The following is a 21827-nucleotide window of genomic DNA, read 5'->3' as shown; positions in this document are numbered from 1 at the left end:
CAGGCAATGATTCCTATTCAGTCCCCGCTTTTTTCAACGATATAGAGGATAATTTCCAATTATTCCCAAATCTTACCGACCAGCAAAAATTAGTTTTTGGGAAACGACTTGTTGTGGGTACTGCTAAAACTTTTTTGTTTTCACAACGGAATCTCAATTCATAAGACATGTTTAAAACAGTATTACTTAATGAGTTCTCCTATAAAATTACGTCTACTGAAATTCATAAACAACTCGAAAGAAGAAAAATGCGCTCGAATGAAAGCTCTTTGCAATATTTTATCACAATGCGCGAAATTGCGAATTGTCGTGACGGTGTTATCGACGAGGCTTCTGTCATTCAGTATACCATTCAAGGAATACTAGGTACGCCATCCGATAAAATTATTCTCTACGGTGCAAAATCATATTCTGAATTCAAGGAAAAGCTACGCACTTATGAATCTGTAGTTACGACTAGACATACAAATATCTCTCATCCATCAAATTTTAAAAATACGAATAATGGCCCCAGACGTGGTACTGGACGAAAAAATTCAGACCAATAACATGACATGAAATTTAATAATACTGGTCCATCTAAAACTGAACCACAAACTTGTTTTAACTGCAATGAGGTCGGACACCTCTCACGGTCCTGTCCTAATCGTTCTCTTGGCCCAAAGTGTCTAACTTGTGGTCGTTTTGGACATAAATCTAGCCGCCCCACTACATCAAATGAGACTTCCACTCCACCTGCCGAAGTAAATACAGTACAAATCTCTCACAGTAATATGTGTAAAACTGTCGTTATACTCAATAGCACAGTTTCTGGATTAATTGACACTGGAAGTGAGGTCACATTATTGAACGAAAACACATGGATTCAACTTGGTTCCCCACCACTTTCAAATAATTCTGGAGTGTTAACTGGTTTCGGATTCTCGAAAATTCCTATTATTGGCTATTTTCAAACCATTATCAACATTGCTAATCAGGACTTTCCGGCTAACATTAGAGTTGTTCCAAATCATTCTATGCAATTTTCTCTTATTGTAGGATGTGACGTAATTAAAAATGCTAAATTAACTATTACACCAGACGGTATATATTTTTCAAAACCTTCCAAGCAATGCTTTGAAACTGCTCCTGAATCTTTCATTTTTGCAATAAATGACGATGTTCCAGCTTTTGATATTGGTTCAAATGTTTCCAAAGAAACTCGTGCTGCGGCAGAACGTTTGCTGAATTCTTATGTCCCAAATAAAACAAAGACGACAGATATTAAACTTAATATCACTCTATCCGATGATAAACCGATTTTTCACCCTCCTAGACGCCTTCCTTTTGTTGAACGGGAAATTGTTGACAAACAAATAAATGAATGGTTGAAACTTAAAATTATTGAACCTTGTTCATCTCCATATGCCAGTCAAGTTCTCGTGGTGCATAAAAAAGATGGTACACCCCGTGTTTGCATCGATTATAGGAAACTTAATCGACTTTTAATTAAGGATCATTTTCCTCTTCCTCTTATTGATGACATTTTGGATAAACTTAGGAACGCGCAAATTTTTAGTACTCTTGACCTACGTAACGGCTTTTTTCATGTGCCAGTAGCGGACGAAAGTAAACCATATACAGCTTTTGTAACTCACAACGGACAATTCCAGTTTCTTCGAATGCCATTTGGTCTTTCAAACTGCCCTTCAGTATTCCAGCACTTTATAAATTATGTTTTTCGTGATTTAATTGTCAAAGGTTATGTTTTACCCTACATGGACGATGTAGTTATTCCCGCCAAAAATGAAAATAAGGCCATTCATCATCTCAACCAAGTACTCAAAGTTGCTAGTGAATATGGTCTAGAAGTTAATTTTTGTAAATGTCAATTTCTTCACAAAAAAATCGAATTTCTTGGACATATCGTTGAAGGTGGTGAACTTTTTCCTTCCCCTTCGAAGACAAAATCTGTAATTAACTACCCCGAACCTAAGAGTACAAAAGACGTTCAAGGCTTTCTTGGTCTCACGGGATATTTTAGGAAATTCATCCCTTCATATTCTAGCATTGAAAAACCCCTTAGTGATCTCCTTCGTAATTACACCCCCTTTGAATTTCATGCTGATCAGAAAGCCGCATTTCACAGATTAAAATATTTGCTTTCTCAACAACCAGTTTTAAGTATTTTTAATCAAAAGAGTCCTATCAAAATTCATACCGACATATCCATTGATGACCTGGGGTCAGTCCTACTACAAAAATCTATGAACGATAACAGCTTTCACCCTGTCTACTACATGTCAAAGAAAACATCGGACAACGAGCGTAAATACACCAGTTATGAACTCGAAGTCCTTGCAATTGTTGAAGCTTTAAAAAAGTTCCGTATTTACGTCCTTGGTTCACATTTTAAAATTATCACTGACTGCAACGCTTTTGTGCAAACTTTAAATAAAAAAGAACTAAATTCGAGAATAGCCTGATGGGTTTTATATCTCCAAGATTTTGACTACGAAATTGAGCACCGTACCGGCTCAAAGATGGCTCACGTGGATGCCCTTAGTCGCAGTCCATGTTGCATGACTATCCAAGACAGTGTCCTTCTCCAATTTCGCAAAGCACAAGAAACCGACGAGCATATTACGGCTATTAAAGCACTCCTTCAAACAATGCCTTCATATGATAATTTTCTCGTTAAGAACAATCTCCTGTACAAAAACGTCAATGGCATTGACTTACTTGTGGTGCCTGAGGATATGCAGGCAAATGTCATTAAAACAGTTCACGAATAAAGCCACTTCGCCGTAATCCGCACTCAAGAACTTTTAAACAACGAATTTTATGCCAAATCTGAAAGGAAAAATTGAGCGGTGTATCCATAACTGCATCCCATGCATCCTCAATAATCGAAAGCGTGGCAAACAAGACGGACTTCTGCACCCCATTGACAAAGACGACGCACCCTTGCACACGTACCATATCGACCACTTAGGTCCCCTTGCCACCACATCAAAGAAATACAAACATATTTTGGCAGTTACAGACTCGTTTACTAAATTCGTGTGGCTTTATCCGACAAAGTCTACAGATGCAGATGAAGTTATCAGTCGGCTGGAATCTCAAAGATCAGTCTTCGGAAATCCTTCACGGATTATCTCTGATCGAGGCCCTGCATTTGCAAACTATTGTGACACACAGAGAATAAAGCACGTTCTTATTACAGCTGGCCTCCCACAATCGAACGGTCAAGTTGAGCGTTTGAACTCCATTATTACTGCTGTCCTTTCTAAACTCTCCATAACCAACCCTGAGCAATGGTACCGCCGTGCAACAAATTATTAATTCAACTTTTCAATGTAGCATCAATTCCACTCTATATAACACTTATAATTTGTGACGAAAACAGGCACAAAAATTTCAACTTCATGACCTCATGGCTATCAAACGAACTCAGTTTGGCCCTGGTCTAAAACTCAAACAGAAATTTTTCTGACCTTATAAAGTCACCAGGCTCAAACAAAATGACACATTATCATGTGGAAAAGTGTGCATTTTTCGACGGACCATCTAAAACATCCACTTGTGCTGAATACATGAAGCCCTGGTCCAACAATATTGAACGTATCACTTGTCGGCATTATAGGTCCCCCAGAGTTTGGACAGATGACACCTGAGAACTTTCTAATAATTTTTTTTCCTCATATCAACTTTTTAATTCATTTTGTCATACTAATGTTCTTTTTATTTTTAGTTAACTGCTATGGTGTGTTTAATCTATTTTTTTGCTCCATTTGTGTAAGTATCCTCAGCTTTGTATCTACAGATTATTTTTTTTATACCTATGTTACTATATTATAATAATTTTTTTAAAATTTGATGATATACTATGTTGCTTCAGGCGAGGTCGCCTGTCCGGTCATGATGGCTGAATGTGGGAAATGTTATGTCATGATATTCCCTAATCCCCTACTGTGTGACGTATGCATTGCGTCAGCATGTGTTTTCCGCCTTCGGGAGAAGACGAGGACTAGCGGGCGAGCGGAGCAGACGTCGCTCGCTCGCTCGTATATTATTTCATTAATTGTAATCCTAATATAATCTATATTTGTAAATAGTAATAAATGTGTGTTATCAACTATGGTCGTTGCCTTTCCCCCCATACATGTTTCAGAATTTTTCTCGTTTCACCAGAGCACAGTTCTTGGAAATTCTTTAGGTTTTCTTTCCTTTTTACACTTTTTTTCCAGATAGAAAAACACATCAATCAGAAGCTGGTCAATATTTAATAGTAAAGACGCTGCAGCTTTTTCTGCTGCCTTAAAAGGCATGGGCATCCAATAACAATGAATTCATTTTGTTCTTTTTTTAGGAAAGAGGCCTATGATATACCCTTTTTGTCACCCACCATGACATGAGCATTATCTGCACCAAATGAAATGCAGTTTGATATTGGGATGTTAAGTTGGGTTTAATCCTGGTATCCGGTGCACACGGGATTTGGCTACTTTTATGATGAGCAGTAAAAACGGGACTTATACGATGAGTAGTAAACGGGTATTCAAAGAATATATATAGTTATACATAGTATATACTATGTATATAGTGATAGTATCACTATATATACATAGACGTTCTTTTGGTAATTTTTGGTGTTGGCGATAATTTTCAAAATCGCGCCAAGGCTGCACAGTATACTAGGATTTTACCGTTAAGTTGTTCAACTTATTAATTACCAAGGAGGCAATACTTTCTCCCGTAGCATCTCCATTTAACAATGGAAGACACAAAAGATGAGTTTTCATTTCATTAGAAACATCACAGAAATATGTGACAACGATGGGGTAAAGCTTCCAATCGCTGTCGTTGCTGCCATCGTTTTACTTTGTGCATCGCAAGCAATTTCGTTCACAATAGAAGATGTTTTCGTGTGAGCATAAGCATATTTCTGAGCAATCTTAGAGTCGGGAAACATCCGTCTGAAAAGCTGACCGGCGTGATCGGCAGCGTTTAGCGGCACATTTTGTTCGATGAGGAATGCAGTAAACAAACACTCTGCCAAAATGACATCGGCATCCGAATTTGAAAAAAAAAAAAATCATCCACTTTCTTTGATGTTGAAGCCGAAGCATTAACTTCATGCTTTTTAGACTTAACATGCTTCACAATGTTGCTTCTTCCACCGTGACTTATTATGAAGTCACACACTCACACGTTGCAAAATGCATAGTTATTTCCTTTGAAGGATTCTTTAATTGTTGGAAATTCGGCTTTGTATGCAATCCGAAAATATTGAGAATACGGTTTTTTTGAACTCATTTCGTAACAACGGCATATTAAGGAAATTCGTTGCGCGTGGAAAAAAAAAAAAAAAAAAAAAAAAAAAAACAGAATGCAACAATCTACGCTCGCTGAGTCAGAGCTGAGTAATTCCCTTGCTGCTGAAGCGAACGCGAAAAAAATAATCTGGTGCCCACAAAGAAAAGAGTATTCAGCGCATTGGATTGGCTGGTTAAGCGGTGAGTTGGGAGAAACCGCAGGTTACTGGATTCTAAGTAGTCGGTAGTTGGCGGTAAAACACGATGCAATTGGCGAAAATCGCTGAATTGGAGAAAAATTCTAAAATTTTGACAAAAATCACTAAAAACACTTAAACACTTGAAAAAGGAAAAAAATCGTAAAAAATGGATTATGATCGTAAAATTGTAAAGACAAACGCATTTTCGTAAAAATTACGAAAAATTCGTAAAAGTTGGTAGGTATGAACATGGCAGAACAGAGTCAGAAAACTTAATATTCTCCAAAACATGATCTCTGAAATCTGAAGCACTTTTTTAAATTTGGAAACAATAAATCAACTAGCTCTTTATAATCACATGAGGATAATTACAATATGCAAAGATTGTTATTTGTCACTGGTGACAAATAGTGACTGTTATTTGTCACTAAGTGACTGTTATTTGTCACTAAGATGCTCTGGTTGTGTTATCTCGGGACCTAAGAACTCTTCACAAATGGGTCTAGGTTCAGTTTAAGTGGTAACCCTAGATTTACTTACATTTGGACAGATCTCAGAAGATGCAATATCCTATCATGTATTCATTAAAAGAATGTTTCTATGGTGTTGATTTATTTATCAGGAAGGAATGATGAAACACAGTTTTATGGACCATATTTATGATAAAGGTCCTCTATCATGCAGAAGAACATCAATAAGATTCTGCAATCCCAAGTAAGGTTAAGGGTTATTTGAATAAAAATGACTACTGAGAGGTCCTGATCTATCGATTCCATAATGATTTATTCACACTATGATGCATACTTAAAAGACTTCAGATGCTACAAAAACAAACCATAAGATAACTTAATGACCAATAGACAGACTCGTCGTTCCCATGCTTGGAAAGGAGGTTCTAGCCTCCTGAGATCTCATTTTAGGGAATAACCAGATCTTTGAAGAGGTTATCCTGGTTCAAATCAACTAACTGTGACATTTGACATGTATTTAAACAATACCTTTTACACACTCACTTTCAAAAGTTAAGCACGAAGATGTAAAATGCAAAAAATTCAACAAATACTGCTTTGATTGACACAAAATTCAGCAGGAAAGTAGCATATATATTTATGCATAAAACAAAATCAATAATTATATACAGAAATGAAAACAATATTAAATTTTTGTAAGTTATCAGATAATGACATACTGAAGACTTAAACACAATTATGTATAAAGTGAAAATAAACCGCATAAAATGAAAAAAAAAAAAAAAAAAAAAGGACATTAATAGGGTGTGTGCTCCCCCTCATCTATATACAAAGTTTACACCTTGTGACCATGCTTTCAATTAGATGGTCAACCACCGCAGAATTAAGCAATCGTTATTCTTCTTGTAGAGCAGTTTCCAGCTCAATAAGAGCGACTGGAGGTGGGAAACGTGAAGATACAGCATGGCCGAGAGCATCCAAAAGATTTTCAATGGGATTAAGGTCGGGCGAATATGCTGGCCACGCCATCTGAGCAATCCCTTCACTCTCCAGGTAGTCATCGATGATGTCAGATCTATGAGGACGTGCGTTATCGTCCATTTAAACAAAAGTAGGGCCAACTGCTGCAGTGTACAATCTCACAATAGGTTCTAGGACTTCACCTCGATACCGGACAACCGTCAAGAAACCCTGTTTAAAGATGTGCAGGTCAGTGTGGTATCCTAATGAAATCCCTGCCCACACCATAATGCTTTCGCCTCAGAATGCATGATGTTCAGTAATGTTTTGGGACTGATTACATGTTCGTTGTTCGTGCCATTCCTTATATGCTTGTCACCTGGCTCCAGAGCAAATCTTGACTCACCAGTAAACATGAACTGCCTCAGTCAGACACATTCCAATTGACATTTTCCCGGCACCACTGCAATCGTGCCCCTCTTGATTGGATGAAGAGAAACACAAACTCGAGGTTCCCGGGCGTACAGTCCACTCATATGTAATCTTTGGCGTACAGTAGCTGCAGATATCGCCTTACCAATGGACGCTGTAACCATAGATGTCACACGCGTGGAGGTCGCCCTGCGATTCCACTTGGCTACAATAACAATATATCGATCTTCTGGGAAGGGGGGGGGAACCTTTCAGCAACCGGGCTACGGGCCTTCAGACAATTGTCCGTGCGGTTTGGAAATGTTTCTATAAACATGAAATTACAGAATGATGAGCACCGAAAAAAAGAGCAACATATGTGATCAACTGTCCTGCTTCAATGCGCCCCACAGCATGCCAGCGCTCAGAATCTTCCATTTGTCTTCTGGAAGTCATAGAAACACGTATGTTTTAAAAACAAATTGTACGAACGTTTTAAACACCTTTTGTCAGCACTTACAATCAACTTCGGTAACCCTTCATAAAGCTGGCGTCTCATAAGACTGCCTTTTTTGCATATTTCTTGACATGAAAGCGTGATTGGCTGTTACCTAACATATTTGCATACTTCCATCTACCTCTGGAGCGAATTGCATCTTCTTCAATTCTGATTGGCTTCCGGAAATTAGCATTTTCCTCTCTGTGCTTAACTTTTGGAAGTGAGTGTATATAATTAATACCTGACCACCTACAACTTTTATATATAATTGATACCCGACCATCTACAACTTAAATCAATATCTCTATGGTGAGTCTAAAAAAAAGAAGCAAGGGAGCAGTTTCATATTTGCCATTCTGTTCAGCAAAATTTATCTTTCTTTGATGTATCGAAAGTTCAATTTAGTACTCATATTTGATTTATACATAATTTTGCTCCGACACATATATTTTGACACAAAAATGAACTTTTTTCAAATGATATTCTGAATTTTTTTAAAGTTCAATTTGATACCTCAAATTATAAGTTTTGTAAAGACTGAATAAGTAATTTTTGTTAATAAGCTCTCAAACTTTTAGCTTGATTAAAATTATTTATTTAATAATATTGTTTTTAAACTAGGCCTTCTTCAAATTTATTTAAACAGATTTTATTTTAAAATAGTTTACATAAATTGTTTGAAATCTTAATGTAAACATTTTTAAAATGTATTTAAAAAAGAAAGAAAGAAAGAATTTTTTATTTAAAATTTTCAAAAGATGCACTGAGTATTAAAAATGTCTGAATGATTTCAAAATTTGTGTAGGATTAAAAGTGATAATGAAATCAAATCTGAGTATCATTCTTGTTCCTTTCATTCAGGTCTTTTGCATTACTTGATTTTTATTTAAATTTAACAAACTGCCTTGTACCAAGATAATAATTTAAATATTTTAATTTTAAGCACTTTTTATTTTGTCTCGAAAACTATTTTGTATTGACAAGTCACATTTACAATTTTTTCAAAATTGTATTAAAATGTTTAAGAAAGATATTTAGGGAAAAATTATACTTGACAAAATTTAGAAGTAAAAATCTTGCTTATTTCCCTTAACATATCATCTGCACTTACCTGTAGATATTTTCAGTAAACAAGTTTTTTTAAGCTGACCTATTTTCACCTAAATGCTTTAATTAATTGAATCTCAGTTATTAAAAAGCTAAATTCTAGACTAAAATAGTAAAAGCAAACAGTTCAGTTTCAATAAAAGCCATAATGATTTGCATCACTTCCAAACATTTTTTGTTTTAATAAACTTAAACTTTTTAAATATGTAAACTTCAGGAAAATATTTTACTTGCTGTGCATTTTTTTTTCCAATTTTGTCAAATTCTTAATTATTAATTCACTTGTCAACTTTACGATATAAAATAAAAAATGCTTAATATATCACTAATTAATTTTAATAACTCCATAAAAAATTTTATAACCATTAAAGAAATAAGCTTATTTATAATTTTATTACTTATATATTCCCATAAAAATCGCATGCAACAAAGAAATAAAGGCAAAATTATAAACAATAACAAGGTTCCTTTCCTGAATTCACAGGTAGATGCTGAAAGCCTACCCTTTGATATTAAAAAAGTATATTACTTATCAGTGTACAAAAGTGAATCATTTAAAAATTTTATCTGCACTTCTGAACAAAATTTTACAAGCACATTAATATGTTTTAATAATTTAAGTAATTATTTTTAATGCTGCATGTAAAAGTTTTTATCGATTGCAAAATTCATAATTGCAGTTTTTTAATATATCATTTACATCCAAAATTAAAGGTGGCAATAAAATTATTTGGCAACATATGTATTGAAAGCCTCTTTCCACATATTTCTTCTTTAAATTTTTCAATTCAATTCTAATTATATGTTCAGAAAACAAATACAGAAACAAGCATGGTAACTTTTAAAATCAAAATTCTTTCTTAAGTTTTGATTTTAGTTAACAACAGTAAAAATTTAATCTTATGAACTAGCAAAATTAGATATTACTTTTACTATAAAAGAGAATCAAATTATTTGTATGATTTAATTATGTTTTTACATTAAAAAGTATTTTTAATGATTAACTCAATTTTCAGTTAATCTAAAATTTTAGGACAAGCTTTTGAGAAATACTGATCACTTTCAGAGGTGGTTTTCTTAAGAGGATGATTGCTGCAAGATACACATATATTCACCATTAATTTTTATTATACAAAGTTTTTCATTGTTTTAATTAATGCATAAACAATGGCTATAATGGTAGTTATTATATGAACAAAATTTCAAACTTGAAATTTTAATTTAAAAAAATTATATTTTCTTCAGTCATATATCAGGTTTTAACGAATGTTTCCGGAAGTAACAAAAATATCGTCTACACAAACAATTCGCGCTAGCATGTTTAATTATATTTTGTCAAATGATTTTTGGCGTTTGAAAAGACTTGCTTTAGAACATCGTATTGTGAAATTTGTAGAAAAGTGTACTTATCATTAAGTACAGGGAAATGGAACTATCATGCTACCAGATTAGAATCATCATTTACTTCTAGTTCTGTTGCAGAAAGTCAGCTACAGAATGTCACCAAATCATGCATATAGCTTTAGGTACTAATGTTGTATCATATGACATTGAACGTTTAGTACCGAAAGTTCAAAAACAAGGACTATGACATTCAAAAAGCAGAGCACTCTGACCAGCCTACTGATGCTGATGAGGTTAGCCTACGAGAACTTCTGGAACAAGATCAGTATGTAACCACTCAAAGGCTCGCCGAAGAGTTAGACATAAGTCCATGTTCATTAGTCGTGCTATGCATTGCATAAACTCGATGTACAAGTTCAATCGCTGAGTGTTACATGAGCTGACTCAAGCAGATAAGAACAGACATATTAGGACCTGCACTAACCTGCTTGAATATCAAATACAAGGGCAAAATTCTGGACCACATTGTCACTTGTGATGAAAAGCAGATTTACTTTAACAACACAGGAAAAAATGGGGGTGGTCTGTGCCTGGTGAGACCGTTGGCAGCATTGCAAAGAGCAATTTGACTAACAAAAAGATCATGCTTTATATTTGGTGGGATTATCTACAAAGAATACCTAAAAAAAAAGTAAAAACCCTAGACAGTAAGGCATACAGCAAGATGCTAGTCCATGTTGATGCTGCTATCAACGAAAAATGGCGAATTGAGTTCCGGCACAAAAAGGTAATATTCCATCAAGATAATGCAAGACCACAAGTGTTTGCATTCACCGGCTGGACTCTGTACTGACTCGAATAGGATCTTTTGCCACACCCACCTATAGCGCGTTGAGCGCCATGTCAGCCATCTGTGGCTGACACTAGACTTTCCGTTTAGGCCATGTCAGCCATCTGTCGCTGACGCTAGACTTTCCGTTTAGACCGCATCAGCCATCTGCGGTCAGTACTAGACTTTCTGTTTAGACCGCATCAGCCATCTGCGGTCAGTACTAGACTTTCCGTTTAGGCCGCATCAGCCATCTGTGGCTGACACTAGACTTTCCATTTAGGACGCGTCGACCGCCGCTGGCTGAGAGAGTGTAACATGATATATAACTATACAATTTACACCGTTTTATGGAATTACAGAAAAATTATTTAAAATTAACTTAATTTTGATTCATTACAGGACTAATGGATTTCATTGAAAAATGGTAAGCATAAAAACGGTTCTCCATTACAGCTATTACAAATTGTGACAACTGTCTCAGTCTTTTTTCTGGCCATTACTCTACCAGCTTCAGTTGCATTTTTATATAGCATAATTTACAATATTTCTGTACTTCAGAGGCTTTTTCCGGTTTTCTTTGGAGTTTATGCTGTCGATTTTTAGATATTCTTGCATTTCTGTTCGATGGAATATCTTCTTTTTCACAACTTGTAAGGGATAGCGCTAATTCTTTCCAGACTTCAGTAATGCTAATTTTCTGCTTCGTAATATCTTTGCATAGAATGTAACTATTTACAAAACAGACTTGGAGCGTAACATGTTGAATGAATGCCTATAGGAATCACATTACAAATGTAAACTATCTTCTACTGCGATAAGAATCGCTGGCCTTTTAAGCGGCGTGCGTGGCCTGAACGGGATTGCCTAAGAAATATGCTTGGCGCTCAACGTGTTAACCTCAACATCACTCCTTTGGACTTCTACCGCTACATCTACATCTAGCCGATGCTATCTTCCATTCTGCACAGGACGTCCGAAATGTGGTTGATTTGTTTTTGTACTCGCAGACATTAAGTTTCTGGGCTGAAAGCTTTGAAAAACTACCAAAACTTGAATCAGAAAATCATGGATTTTGGTGGTGATTACTAGCCACACTAAAATTACTGCTTTCATGTTTTTTATTCTTTCTAACTTTATTAAGAATGTTTTTCGGCAGAAAACTTTTGTTACAACCAGATATCAAATTGAAATTTTTACTCTTTGATATGGAAGATGTCTTAAATATCAAATTTATAAATACTTTTTATAATATCTTGATTATTTTTAAATTTGTACTTTAAAAAATTTTTACTACTTTCTGAATATAAAATATTTATATTTTAAAACACAGAATTAGTTACCCACTTCTAAAATTCTGAAACATTTAAGCATGTGGTCATTCATTAACAAGATTTAAAAAAAAAAAAAAAAAAAAAAAAAAAAAAAAAAAAAAATTGAGGGCTCATGTAAATCAGAAGTTTGCCAAGCAAAATTTTTGTTGCCAAATTAAAAATTAGCCTTAAGTTTCAAATATGAACACCTCAAAAATGATTTGAAGGATTAATATAAAATTTGGTATTTATGTATAATTTGAGGCACATAACTGAACTATGGGATAAAAAAATTAACATGTCCCTTTAGAAAAAATTTAATTTTGCATCAACATATAAATTTAGAGTAATGGTACAGTAGAGCTTAACTTGTCTGATCTTCGCTTATCCAACATACTATTGCAGTTAAAGGGGGCGAACTAAAGAAAGATATTAATTAGCAACAAGAACTGGAAGTCGTGAATGGAGTTTTTAGCCCAAAGAAGGTATTATAGCCCTCCTTTGGGCTAAAAACTCCATTCACAACCATTAAAAACTCCATTCATCCCTGTATTATACCCCAGAAAAGCTATTAGTCTCAAAATGACATTTTGTATTGGTTCATTATAGACGGTATATCGCTTTTTAAAATTATTGCCACCAAATATCATCGCCCTGTAAAGAAATTAAATAATGAAAAATCTGCATAAATGTATGTATATTTCTCCCGTTGCGATAAAACAACGGTACACAGAGCCATCGAATTTTGAATGATGTAATCCTACTGCGAATATGGGCATCTGAAAGACCAAGATGGTGACTCCCCAATGTAACTAACTGCCATATGCCAACCTATGCATCAGTGCGCTTTGGAAAGGATAAAAAGTAACTATTGCAGGATGTGACTATCCACAATGGTAAAAGAAACTGAAAAAGGATAAGACATGATTGAAAAGTTGAAACACATCAATGTAAAGGATGTTGCTTATTGAGTTGCATGGAGCTGGGCAGGTATAGAGTCACAATAATTGCAAAATCCGATGATGAAACTATGAAATGGAAAGCTCAGTTGAACTCTAACTTCAGGGTAACATACTCTTAGATATGAAGATGCATCTCTGCAAGAAACTGAAAGTTGGATGAAGGTTGATAATCAGTATGAAAAAAACTGATGAAGAAATTGTTGCTATTGTCAATAGCAATGAAAATGAAAATCAAGATTAAGCTCCAAGTGTTGAGCCTTGCAGATTTTACATAACAACAGGGTTAAGGCTCTAGAAACTGCAGTTAATTATATTGAGCAATAAGAAGATGCTGCAAGAATTGACATAAAGATGTTGAAAAGATGGCGAGACTTGGCAGTGAAGAAACAGTACTCGTCAAGAAAACAGACTATGATAAAATATTTTTTTTAATTATCACAAGACTGAATTTTTTAAATATTGCAAGTACTGTATTTGTATACAGACGACATAATATTTTCAGTTTCCTACTTTGTCACAAAACATGATTATTAGGATTGTAATGTAATGTAATATATGTGTGTACTGCAAGGATTGCAATGGATAAAAATATAATTTTACTCATTACAATCCTTGCAGTACACTCGTGTAATGTGTAAAATTATAATTTTGTTTGTTTTTCACATGTTTCTATTATTACAACATTTTCACTTATCTAACATTCTGCCTAACTATTTATGTCGGATGAGCAAGACTACTATATGTACATGAGTACGATATAGTATATGCTAAATCATGGTTTTTGAGACATGAAAGATGCAATTTTAAGGTTTTTAACTGACCAACGAAAACAAAAGATAAAGAACTGTTCCATTTTTATACTTTTCCGGGAGGGGACTTACACTAAAAAACATTCTTTTCCTAATTTATGCTTGCATTACATTTCTTTCTTTCTCTCTTCCTCCCCTCTTTTTTGTATTCTGTGTAAAATACCAGGGCAACAATAGGTTTTTGAAGACAATAATTCCCATAGGTAATTACTCTCAGTGGACCTCTAATGAGTCTTTGAACAGCCAATATCTCATTTAATTCCCAATACCATGATATATAAATTTGATTTTCAAAAATGTTAGTTCTCAATGAGTAGTTATTAGTTTAAAAAAGCCTGCTCATACTACTAAAAGAACTGTTAATAATATTATACTAACTTCTAACTCCTGAATTTTTGAGTTGTAATAATTAGTAAGATTTTCATTAGTTTTCCATCCCATAGCTCTAATTTCAATCACTTCAAGTAACTTCAAGCGAGATATTATATCCAATCTATCCTCACGAGCAGCATTGCGAAGGGTGCTAAAATAACGATCAACAGCATCTATCAAAGAAAAGAAAATGGTCAATATCTATCACTATCTTTAAATAAAGTGCATTACGCAAACCACTTCCATACAAAAGGAATACAAAAGAAACCTTTATGACTAGAATCAAGTTCCTCTCCTCGCTTTTTAAGTATAGCACACATTGTTGATACATCTGCAGCTGTAAATTCATCAAAGTTGCAGTTACTTATACTCACATTCAAAGCTTCTAGATCTGCCAGGATATCTGCAAAAAGAGTTTAATTAGGAAGAATAATATAATAAAGATATACATCATTGTGTAATATTTAAGAAGCTAGAAATAAAGTTTGAATAAATATAAATAAGATATTATTGAAGGAGTTAAAGCAACAAGAATAGCAAAATATTTGTAAATTTGCTGGTTTAAATATAAAACAATTACTCTTCAGCTGCAGAAGTGCAAATGATGAAAGACAAGCCAGTGATAAGATAAAACGATAATAAGGAAGTTACTAGCGCCCTCGATTAATGAAATATGAAGACAACTATTCAGTTATTTCCTTAAAAGCTAAGAAATTCCTTACTTAGTTTTCCTTACTTGGCCTGAGACAAACACATTTTGTTTTCCAAAATAAATGTTATAAGCAAACTTGGATTAGTTATGCCAAGACTCCTTAGTCCTACCCTAGTTGATATCTGTATGCACTACTATTGAATATAAAATTACTTGAAATTTTAAACTTCCTTGAGTGGTATGTCGACGGTACTATTATCCTGTTTGAAGGTCATAAAGATTTAAATAATGTTCTTTCAATAATGAATTAATTATATTGATCCTGCCATTTTTGAACTTCAGACATCCAATTGTCTTCTGTTCCTTGACATCTTGGTTACATGTAACATACCCAACTTTCATACTACTATTTACCTTAAACTTTTATCTGTTTGCCTTTCACTGTGCTTCAAATCATGTCAGTTGACTAAACAGAAGTTAGCTTCATTTTTCATGTATTTCAAGTCTGTTCCTCCAAATCAGCTCTTGATTAAGAACTAAATTACTTAAAAGCAGTTGCTACTAGCAGAGGCTTTCGTCTAACATTATTGACCAAGCAGTTAAAAACTCTTATCTCAACATAACAAAAAGCACCATCTTTCTTTAGGAAATTATGAGAATTCTGTTGCCATTCCTTTCTATCCATCTCTAAGCTATAAAACTGCACATATTTTATAGATATGTGTGCTCATTTTCTCTTCTTAGAGTAAAATTTGCAGTTCTATTCTTAAGGACACTATTTCAGATATGAATCCTGGGTATATACAGGATTCCTTGCCAATGTCGCTTAATTTACATTAGACAGCCTTAAAATTTTGTGCTAAGGAAAAAGAGAAATACGTTAGGAAAATAAGAACCACATAAATCCTCTACTGCCCTATACTGTTGGTCAGAAAATCACATTCTCCATTTTTCTGTAGTCAAAATTATTCAAAAACACTTTCCAATAAGGAATTAAATTTTCTAGAGGCATTTCACATTCATAAAAATCTCAGTTCTAGTTGATCATCCCAATTCCAATCTGTTTTTAGCCTTAGCTTTTAAGGAAATTATTTTCTAATCCTTTTCATTTTTCATCAATAGAGGGCACCAGTACCTTGACTTTCTTCCTTTTATTCATTCTGCTTTATCTTATAACTGGCTTCTCTTTTGTCATTTGCACTTTTGCAGCTGAAGAAATTTATGAATATTATGCCAATTCTTGTTGCTTTTACTCTTCCAATAACTGTTTTTCAGCACATTATTTTAACTCAAATATAACCAAGATAAATGAGAAAATTTTTGTTTGTTACCTGCACTAATACTCTCTGAAATATCCAACATATTTAACACAGTATTTGTATTATGATTCTACAGCTATTAATATAATAATAGTATAAAAAAATCTAATTATACAATAAGTTTCTAAACCAAGTTAAATAAAAATCAAACACTTTTAATTATCAAAATCAATTTCAATAAATATGAAACATCTCGTATACAGATTTTAAAAAATCATTTTACAATATTTACTTCATAACAAGACTACTAATTTAAGTTCTTGAGACAATCCAAAGTGAGAAAGCAGTTTTGAAGCTTCAATTTCAATTATTAATATGATGAACTTTATTTACTATGATAGAACATCTAAAAGCTAAGAAATCTCTAAGGTAAACTTATAAATAATATATATTTATATGCAATAGTTAAAGGGCATTTAACATATGTGGACCAATGTGGTTTAGAATTTAACCAATTTAGAATTTAACCAATTGGTTAAATTCTAAAACTATATCAGTTGGTAACCCTCAAATGAAAAGGGGATAAGAAATGCTTCATAAGCATTTAGCTCAATGCCAACACTGGCTAAAGCTTGTATTTTGATACTAATGCAGTTGTAAATTGCAGTCTTCTTGATGATATTATACCTTTTGAATATGTGCATGGCATCAGACTGAGTAATCTAGACATGTGGATTTCTGTCTAATTCTTTTCTACCTAAATGCAATTTTAATGTCTCAATTACTTTATTATAATTTTTTTAAATCAATGATAGACCTCCAATGCAAGTTTCGACATCACCTGCTAAATATGTTTTTACATAGTTAAATATCTCTACATGATTTAGCCCAAAGTAATTATAAACAGTACATTTAGGGATTTTGCCCCCGAATTTTTTGACTACTAAATGTGGAAGTTTAATCTGAGAAGAATTCAAACCCAATATTGTCAATTTATAATGCATAGAATTATCCTGCACTTTATTTTTGCATGTCTTTCTGAGATATCAGTTAAATCATATTTTGAAACTTAAAAATCTCTTCTTTATAATTTTTAGCAGACATTGCATCCTTTTCTAATTGATTTACATCTAATATAAGTTTTGCTACTTCTTTATTTAATCCTAACAAGTCCCATTTTTTTTCTCTGTTAATACTCAAAACAATTTTTCAATCAGTTTAGTATTCAGAGTAGCAAAATTTAGTTCTGTTTATAATTTTTAATAATTTTCATAACAGCTATTCTTAGCACCAAGTGCTTCAATATGTTCTTCTCACGTCTATTCATTTTTAAAAAGAGGAATTTCACATACTCTTTTTCTCTGCTGTCCTGGTATTCCCATTTTATGTGTTAACAACATTACCATTTGTTAGATTTCTGTTTGAATATAAAATCCAGAGAGAAGTGATCATTTCACTTGTTATAAACACACAAACAAATTTTAGTTGCATAAAATAGAGTGCTTTATAAAAAAGAAGACAAGCTAGAACGTTGTAATTACAGAGGAATTACCTTACTGAATTCAGCATATAAAATCTTCTCCATTATTTTGTATAAACGACTGCTTACATACATTTCTACTATTGAGAATTACCAGTGTGGGATTCCAGAAGGGAAAAGCAACAGCTGATCGATTGCATTATATTAGACAAATCTTGGAAAGAACTAAAGAATATAACATTGAACCAACCACCTGTTCTTTGACTTTAAAGCTGCCTATGACAATGTTAACAGAGAAAAACTACTTGAAGCAATGTTAGAATTTAATACAGTCAAAAGTCATTAATTCAGACACTTATAATCAGGAACACAAAGCTACAAACTTTCTGCGCATAGGCGTTTACGCATACGCGTAAGACTTTTACGGCTGCGCATATGTGTGTGCGTATGCGCATAATACGTTTACGCATGTGCGTTCAATGTATGACAGATGGTATAAGCTAAAACTATCCAATTCAGTAAATGTTGCAGATCGCGTTGTTCCTTAATCTTCGAATTGGATCCGGCTTATTATTTTTTGCATACTGTTAAAGCTATTTTATAAAAGTAAGCCTGAACTTTCGATTATGTCAAATAGAATTTCCGATGCTGGAGATCCCAAAGGATCTACAAAGCGAAAGTATGTTTCGATGTCCATCAAACAAAAAGTGGAATTGCTGCAAAAAATGGATAAAGGCATATCCTTTGTTTCTCTAACCATTCCGAAATCTGTTTATCAATTTCACGCTGCTCCGTGGTGGGGGGGGACACAATGAATTGGAAGTTGATCTGTCAGCACTATCCTTATCTTCCGGGAAAATGTTTTTATTTTATTTGGCTTATAATTTACTAAATGTAGTATTTCATTTCGATGTACTCCGTCTTTGATATGATTTAAATCATATTCCTCGTCATTATAATTCGCTTCCGATAGTGAAGAAAGTGACACAGATGTTATTGAAAACGAAAAAATTTCGATTGACAAATTAGTCGATATTCTCGACACAGCAATTACGGGACTTGAACAGTGGAACTTTGTAACTGAAGAAGAAATTATGTCTGTTTATAGAACTAAAGAGAAAGTATTATCACATAAAACGAAGCAACTTAAACAACTTACATTGAAAGAAATGTTTAATAAAGTAAACAAATAAATAATAAGCTTTTTTTTTTTAAATTTTGATACCCTTTAGAGCATAATTGTTCTTTATTTCATAAATTACGGTTTCATATTTTTAATTTTATAATTTCTGCATACCATCTTACCAGATTTAAACTGATGATATATAATCCGGAATAGCTGAAGTTCTGACGAGTCCGGATTAATGACTTTTGACTGTATCAATGAAGAAACTGATAAGCTTTAAAGGATGACTCTTAAAAATGTGATATGTAGAATAAAAATTTACCTTTCAGAACCCTTTACCTTTCTAAAATACCTTTCACAACCTTTTTATACTGAGAAAGGATTAAGACAGGGAGACTCATTATCTTGCCTGCTGTCTAACATAGCTTTAGAAAAGGCCATAAGAGACTGGAATAAACACAAGTGGAACAATATTGCACAGAACCATTCAATTGCTGGCTTTCGCTGATGACATTCATATCATTGGGAGATCAAAACGAGCTTTGGTCGAAGTTTTTGTCTCGCTTGAAAATGCAGCAAGAAAGATGAGAATAATCATTAATGAAGACAAACCAAAATTTATGATTGCATCTAATAAAACTGTTGATTTATCCCCCTTTAAGATACACAGAAATTTTATTTCATGCAGAAAAAGAAGAACTGATAGAAATTTCCTGTGATCAAAATCTAACTGAATGTTTAAAAAATAACACACTTATTAACTTTTAGTTGAACCCCCCCCCCAAAAAAAAAAATTAAAGATATTTCAAATAAAGCTATTAAATTTTTATTGTTTTTTTTGCACAACCTATTTGCGTGAACATGGGTTTTCTTCCATGTGGTTAAAAGTGAAATACGTCCAGACAAAGCAATTGATCTCTCTTAAACAGCCCCAAATTTCACACTACACTAAAGTGTAATAAATTAAAGTATTATAATTAAAATTTTGATAATTAAAATGCTAACAAATTTTTAATCTAATATTTTTATGTGTGCATATTTAATACAAAGAACCAAAAGGTTGTGCAAATGACACTATATATATTTTTTAATATTTTTATTGAGAAACTGAAAAATTTATAACAAGATAGGAAATAATGATCAGATAAACTGAAAAATAATCATTGCAAAATGTAGTGGTGGTACTAAAGTTTTTAAATTTTTGTTTAGTTGGTATGTTTAGTTAAAAAGGTTGAGAACTGCTGCTCTAGATGGTCCCATTGTTCCTAATGGCACTGAAGTAGGGGTAGATGAATCCTCGGCATAAGTATGTTATATCTTCATCATACATATATTTTTTTATATCAGCAGATTTTTTTTCAAAACATTCACTCTCTTCTCAAATGTCCCATTTATATCTTTTGTAAATATTCTTGAAGAATTTCAAAATTAAATAATAACAGTCAAAAGGAAAGTTTTCATGAAATTCAATCTCCTACTTTCTTTTTTGAAGGTCATGCTTTTGTCACAATAGGTCTAACTATAGCTACAAGGTAGAAGTACAAGAAACTTTTTCAATGCAGACAGACAGCATAACATCTGCTTTGAAATGTTAGCAAACAACCAATCAGGCACCCTGAAACTTTTGTTCCAGTGTAACTGATTGCTCCTCATTAATTATGAAGGTTCTGCTACAAGTAGCACACTTTGAAATCTATAATAATCTAAAATATTAATCCATACTTTGAATAGCAGTCACAAAGGAAATTATGTCAGATGAATAAAATTAGGGATCATTGGTAAATTCTGCCTGAAATTAAAGGTTTTTAAATACCACATGAACCCTGTATAAAAATACAGACGTCTTACAGAGACCAACTCTGAAAGTAATCTGTATTTTCGACAACATGAATAACATAATATAATGACATGAAATATTTGCTCTCCACGGAAGACCAAAATTGTCTAGAGCCATAGGTTAAGGAAGGATTTCATTCCACTTTGCTATTGCATTTTTCATGAATTTAATTTAAAATAAATAATAAATTTTTAATAAATTTAACTTTGAATACAAATAATTAAGTACTTTTACAAAAATAGTTATAGAACTAGGACTAAAGTATGCAGAAAAGGGATCTGGGGCAGAAAATCAGAAAGGGAAAAAATTAGTTCTTTACATTCACACAAAGGAATCCTTATAAATAGTGTACATTAATAGACTGGACTTAGTCTACTGGCTCATACTTAATTATACTATTTTCAAGCACACATTAATGGAAATACCCTAACTTATATACTTTTTAATATGGGGGGATTGATTGAGAGAAAAAATATGGGTTATTTTTAGGCTCATTATTGGCATATATAATGCAAATAAAAATAAGATATTTAAGAGAACTATCCTAATAGAATGCTATAAGCTTTGCTAACTATGCCCACAGAATTTTACCACACTTTCCCGAATGGTCTGACCACTTCATAAACTGGAACTCAAGTGTAATTTAATCTTTGATTTTTCATATAAAACATGTATAAAATGAGTGAAAATAAACATTACCAGCTTTAGATTTATGGACCACAGCATCTTTAGACTCTGGCACTTGGAATTTAATTTGTTCAGAGCTAGATGTTGACTTAAGGGGCCGAGGTTTCTTCAGAGGTTCTCTAATTGTTCGAGCACTTTTCATACTCATTGTGAAGCTACAATAAAATTAATGTAATTTAAAAAAATCATTTAAAAATTTTTAACATATTTTTC

The 21827-nt window shown here is 33.2% G+C and overlaps 1 protein-coding gene across 6 annotated transcripts in view; it reads right to left on the bottom strand.

The window, feature by feature from the left end:
* Positions 1–21827, bottom strand: part of mxt (Eukaryotic translation initiation factor mextil) — a 152318-nt gene that overhangs the window by 115708 nt on the left and 14783 nt on the right. For all 6 annotated transcript variants that reach the window (XM_085822095.1, XM_085822098.1, XM_085822100.1 and 3 more), the window contains exons 2-4: positions 21627–21769; positions 14842–14976; positions 14580–14746 (exon numbers count right to left, since the gene is read on the bottom strand). In XM_085822095.1, coding sequence (XP_085678221.1) covers positions 14580–14746; positions 14842–14976; positions 21627–21762 — 438 coding nt within the window. In that variant the 5' untranslated portion in view covers positions 21763–21769. The remainder of the gene's footprint in view (positions 1–14579; positions 14747–14841; positions 14977–21626; positions 21770–21827) is intronic.

The sequence above is a fragment of the Stegodyphus dumicola genome, chromosome 8 (genome assembly GCF_044657685.1).
Source record: "Stegodyphus dumicola isolate Sdum_Otavi_A_Nest chromosome 8, ASM4465768v1".
NCBI lineage: Eukaryota > Metazoa > Arthropoda > Arachnida > Araneae > Eresidae > Stegodyphus > Stegodyphus dumicola.
This window is presented reverse-complemented; position numbering and strand designations above follow the sequence as displayed.